The 6,000-nt window shown below is 42.2% G+C and overlaps 1 protein-coding gene across 4 annotated transcripts in view; it reads left to right on the plus strand.

The window, feature by feature from the left end:
* Window positions 1–6,000, plus strand: part of LOC118409294 (zinc finger protein basonuclin-2-like) — a 144,377-nt gene that overhangs the window by 84,049 nt on the left and 54,328 nt on the right. For all 4 annotated transcript variants that reach the window (XM_035810209.1, XM_035810207.1, XM_035810208.1 and 1 more), the window contains exons 7-8: window positions 307–429; window positions 1,121–1,197. In XM_035810209.1, the coding sequence (XP_035666102.1) occupies window positions 307–429; window positions 1,121–1,197 (200 nt within the window). The remainder of the gene's footprint in view (window positions 1–306; window positions 430–1,120; window positions 1,198–6,000) is intronic.

Genomic DNA, 6,000 nt, shown 5'->3' on the forward strand with positions numbered 1-6,000 from the left:
TCGATCTCTCCATCCGAAACTTTTTGTCAACTTGCTGGTCCAATGTTTTTCTTTATAAATCCGAGAAGCAACAAATTAAATTGGTTGGGCCTAAGGAAAGTGTAGTCTTATTAAGACTGCCCCACTGTTTGTTTTCTGGTGTCCAGGTGAGATGTATCAGCAGAGTAATCCCCTCGATCTCTCCATCCGAAACTTTTTGTCAACCTGCTGGTCCAATGTTTCTCGTTAAAAATCCGAGAAGCAACAAATTAGATTGGTGTGGCCTAAGTGTCATCTCATTAGGACTGTTTGTTTCCTGGCGCCCAGGTGAGCAGGGACGAGGCCCGGAAGCTGCAGGTGCTGGCGGAGGAGGGAGGATGCAGAAACCTGCAGGCCTTCGAACCCATCACCATCAGGCACCTGGAGGAGGAGGATGCTGACCAAGCTGTGGTATGAGCTTTGGCGATCTGAAGTTGTTTGAGGCCTGTATTTTTTTAGTGACAATGATAATGACAATGACGTTTATTGCATATTCATGCCCCATTAGGGCTAAATGCAGTCAGTTTGGTACATAGAAAGTAATCGGAAAGCTATACATATAGTACAGTTTACATGCTTCTTCTCTCTTCTTAAAACATGCGTAAACGAGCTTACAGAGTTTTTCCAGTATATCGTAGTTAGATGATGACATAAGGTATTTTAATAGAAGAATAGCGGTGACCTGGTCTGCTTGGCTTAACACTTGAGCCATACAGCAAAGCCGCATAGTGCTACCAGCTTGCGCCATGCATCCTTTCTAGTCCGAGGTTCAACTGCTTTTCATTTTAATTTTTCGTTTTGAAAATTTTGTCAAGAGCCTGGTTTTACAATGTATATCGATGAAGGGTGGCTCATGCAAAGCATATAACCTCTACATCCAAAACAATCAACTGCTCAAGGTTCAGTTCACCTTAAGTTATTGCTCATTGTCATCTGCATCATCATTACCTTAAGAACAGTGATGTTTTAGTAGATAGAACAAGATAACCCTGAGCAGAGTTTACGAGGATAGCAGTGATGTCTTTTCCCTTGTGTTCAATTGTTGTATTGAGATTGATTGGTTGATTGATTGATTGATTGATTGATTGATTGATGGTTCTAGGAGAAGCAGAGGTGCCCCTGCCCAGGGTTTAGTGCAGGTGACTTGGCAAAGCTGCTGAAGCAGTATCATGGCCTGAGGTGAGTTGTGCTTGGTAGTGCTAGTTCACCTTTATCTGTGGGGTAACCTATATCCGTTGTACTGTGTAAATGCATTTAAGTTTGCGGGGATTTAATTTTGCGTTAGCAGGAAAAAGGACTTTTCGCAGTGGGATCACTATGCACTGTAGTCTCTTACTGCCATGGAAAAATGTTCGTGGTGGTTTTAAGCGGTGAAGCCGCCACCACGAAAACCGTGAACATTAAACCACCGCGAAAGTTTCTGCATTTTCTACAAGCGGGATATTCCATGTACTTGTATTTAAGGACATCAAGTCAATGGACAGTGGTTTCAAATTTTGATATTTTCATATAATGTTGCAGTTTGAAACTACCGTCCATCAACATGTTAGGTTCTTTCAAGTGGCTTTCCTCAAACATGGGACCTCCATTTAACAATGAGTCCTATCCAAGGGACATCCCTTACCAAAGCTAGGTACTCACTTTCACCTGAGTGAAGAATGAATGAATGAACTTTCTTGCATTTGTACATGGTACAGTTGTAAGGCAACAGTAATAAGTCAATTAATACAATGATACTCGTCTGAGGTCTATAACTACATACATGTATAGTACAGGAATGTGAACACAAAAGGCGTATTGACATAGTGTAATACACAAGTTAAACAAGTCGGTCTGTTACAGTACAATACATTCTCTCTTTTTTAGAGCATTACATATGTATTGGCCTAAATACGAAGATATGTAGTGACTAAAGTCATGTTAAGTGTCAGGAGAGCCAAACCCAGGACCTCTAGAGTCTTGCCAAAAAGCAGTTACCCAACTGTATATGATTTTGGAAACGTCAGATGCTCTTGAGTCTTGGCCCGACATTCTATCATTACATGACTCTGCCTGACTATCGACCCATTACAGATAAAGAACTGTGTAACCTTGACCAAGAGTGAAGTAACTTTAGTCATTTAAGTGTCAGGAGAATCAAACCCAGGAGCTCTAGTATCTGGGCTGGACAGCCTACCGTTACATCACGACGATGTCTGACTAGCGACCCATCGTAGATAAAGAACTGTGTAACCTTGACCAAGACTGAAGTTACTTTAGTCATTTAAGTGTCAGGAGAATCAAACCCAGAACCTCTAGTATCTGGGCCTGACATCCTACCATTACATCACGACGATGCCTGACTAGCGACCCACCAAGGATAAAGAACTGTGTAACCTTGACCAAGAGTGAAGTAACTTTAGTCATTTAAGTGTCAGGAGAATCAAACCCAGAACCTCTAGTATCTGGGCCTGACATCCTACCATTACATCACGATGATGCCTGACTAGCGACCCATCACAGATAAAGAACTGCTTAACCTTAACCAAGAGTGAAGTAACTTTAGTCATTTAAGTGTCAGGAGAATCAAACCCAGGAGCTCTCGTATCTGGGCCTGACATCCTACCGTTACATCACGACGATGCCTGACTAGCGACCCACCACAGATAAAGAACTACGTAACCTTGACCAAGACTGAAGTTACTTTAGTCATTTAAGTGTCAGGAGAATCAAACCCAGAACCTCTAGTATCTGGGCCTGACATCCTACCATTACATCACGACGATGCCTGACTAGCGACCCATCATAGATAAAGAACTGTGTAACCTTGACCAAGACTGAAGTAACTTTAGTCATTTAAGTGTCAGGAGAATCAAACCCAGAACCTCTAGTATCTGGGCCTGACATCCTACCATTACATCACGACGATGCCTGACTAGCGACCCACCACAGATAAAGAACTACGTAACCTTGACCAAGACTGAAGTTACTTTAGTCATTTAAGTGTCAGGAGAATCAAACCCAGAACCTCTAGTATCTGGGCCTGACATCCTACCATTACATCACGACGATGCCTGACTAGCGACCCATCATAGATAAAGAACTGTGTAACCTTGACCAAGACTGAAGTAACTTTAGTCATTTAAGTGTCAGGAGAATCAAACCCAGAACCTCTAGTATCTGGGCCTGACATCCTACCATTACATCACGACGATGCCTGACTAGCGACCCATCATAGATAAAGAACTGTGTAACCTTGACCAAGACTGAAGTAACTTTAGTCATTTAAGTGTCAGGAGAATCAAACCCAGAACCTCTAGTATCTGGGCCTGACATCCTACCATTACATCACGACGATGCCTGACTAGCGACCCACCACAGATAAAGAACTGTGTGACCTTGACCAAGATGGAACCCAATCCCTCGGCCCCCTCCCAATAAAGCCGGGTTACGCCGGAGCCAAGTAGATCCCGTCTGGAGCAGAGCCCACGTCACCTTTCCCAACCCTCCCCGTGCTATTACATGGACGCTGCACTTCCGCCAGCCATCGTCCCCCGAGATTTCACAGACCAATCCCCCCTCACACAGATCACGGCTACGCTTCCTGCAGACATCTTAAAATACTCATGTTGATTTGTAGGCCTGTAGAGATACATGTGCATCAGTTTTGTGTTGAAGAGTAAGCCTTTTATTTGGTTTGTGTCATACAAGTCTCACGTGAATACATGGGACTTAAATGTTTATATAGGAAATTGTCTGACAGGAGTCCAGTATAGATACATTTACAATCAATTCTGCCCAAGAAGACCAGTCGGGGGACTGGTAATAAGCATTAAGAATCCTGTGTATAGTGACCACCTGTCCAAGGAGACCAGACCTTATTGGTCCCCTAAGTGGTCTCCCTGGGCAGTTTTAAGTGTACTGTTATAGGACTCTTCTTACACCCCAGGCCAACCAACCAAAGCACGCTCATGGTCACCAACAAAGGCGGTAAGAAAAAAAGGTGTTGCCGCTACATCACACGATTTACGCAACGCCCCCTTCTCTCATGATCCTGCACGCCGGCTCAGTCAAGGCCATGTAATGCAGCATATGTGCTGCCTGCCCATCCCCCTGTACCATCCAGATAGGGACTTCGGGGATCCTGGTGAAAGTTTTGGGTCAATCTTCTCGAAAATGTCAATCCCTTATTGAGACCCGCGAGTTACAGCTCAATATGGCATTTCACCTGGTCCACTGGTTTTCTATAGTCCGTATTACCCCTCCCCCTATCTCGCATTCATACCTGTCAGGTTTATAAAGTCTCAGCGTCGGAGATTTGTCGGGAAAAGGGCAGGCCCGAGTCACTGGGCCGTGCAGCGAATTGGAGCCGCGCGAGGCAGGGCTTTGTGCAAAATTGAGGCTAGACGCGGGGCTCAAGACCAATTTCGCACCGTGTACCCGGCAGATTTAGCAGTGTTTGTCTCAGCACGGCTTCTTGACATCCCTTAAGAAAAGGTTATCAACTTTTTGCTCAAATGCCGAGACCAACTGACTGAAGTTATTCTTTGGGACAAGCGTTCGCCATTGTATTATATGGATATAGATAACGTATGCTTTCTACATGTTACTGTTAGCATTAGGTTAATAGTAAACTAGTGAATCCTACATATATATATATATATATTCCAGGGATACTAACTTATTACTCAAACACTGATAGCAATGGCTGTAGTGATTCTGACTTGAGACAAATTTTCACTATTACATTCAATATAGATGCTAATCATTACTACTACTACTACTACTACTACTGCTGCTACTACTACTACAAATGTATAGATAATACACATCTTTTTTGCTATTTACATGTAGCTATTAAGCATGAGTTTGATAGTCCCAGGATATGAACTTATTACTCAAACACTGATAGCAAATGGCTGTGATGCTTTGGGACAAATATTCACCCTTAAATTGATATAGAGAACAATCCATCAAGAAGCAACAGATGGAGAGAAGGGTGCAGTACTACTCTGACCTCATGGAGAACAAACATCAGTTTATCTACTATCTAGCTTCATGTATTTTCATACAATGTCATGTAGCTAGATAACAGTAAACTTTCTTGTATATATAGTGACAACTAAATGTATCTAGTCTAGGGTCACCAACGTTTCATTCAAACAGCAATTGCCTGCTGATTTTTTAGTAAAAACGTTCAGCCTTACATCAAATTGTTTGAACCTTTCTTTATTGATGAAAGCTCAAATCGGCCTGCAGGCCGCTTTTCATTGAGGTCATGAGGGAAGAGGCAAGGGTCAGACAAAGTATATAACAGAGATACAGTTTACATCGTTTAGAGTCCTTATAAGTCCTATAAGTCTGTATACACAATTTACATACATACAAAATACATGATAGAAACTGCTACATGATTCAAGTCTGTTCATTTTGGCCGTTCCCATTACTTTAAGAGTCTCTTAAAGGAACATGGATTTGTTTGTTTGTCTCAGCCTGTATTTATTCATGAAAGTTCATAGCAGCAGAAGAGGTAAGGGTCAGACTAGGACAGAATGTAGATGCACATTTACTTGATTAAAGTCCAAATAGATCCGCAAAACATACAATCCAAATGAATCCGTAAACAAATCACACACAAATACTCTTTATCTATGATTGAACAGTAGTCTGACATTTAAGTTATCCTCAGTAAAACCTGTTGTAACATAAGTAACATCATCATTTTCCAATGGCCCTTCACGGGTATGGACAAGTCCAATAGTCTGATTGTCCAGGGCAAGTGAAAGTGCCATTGGACAAGCTCAGGTCCTACCCCACTTGCCCAATAAATTTCTCGCTGATTGCATGTCATGGTCTTTTTGTTTGTTTTTCCCCGGATCACTGCTAATTTTGAATTTTAAAATTTTAATTAAATTCCAAAACAAGCGAAAAGTAAAATTTTTTGTACTCGCCCAAAAGGACATGTGATTATAGAAAACTTATCCAACCCTGCCTCAGACGAAG

Source organism: Branchiostoma floridae, chromosome 2 (genome assembly GCF_000003815.2).
Source record: "Branchiostoma floridae strain S238N-H82 chromosome 2, Bfl_VNyyK, whole genome shotgun sequence".
Classification (NCBI taxonomy): domain Eukaryota; kingdom Metazoa; phylum Chordata; class Leptocardii; order Amphioxiformes; family Branchiostomatidae; genus Branchiostoma; species Branchiostoma floridae.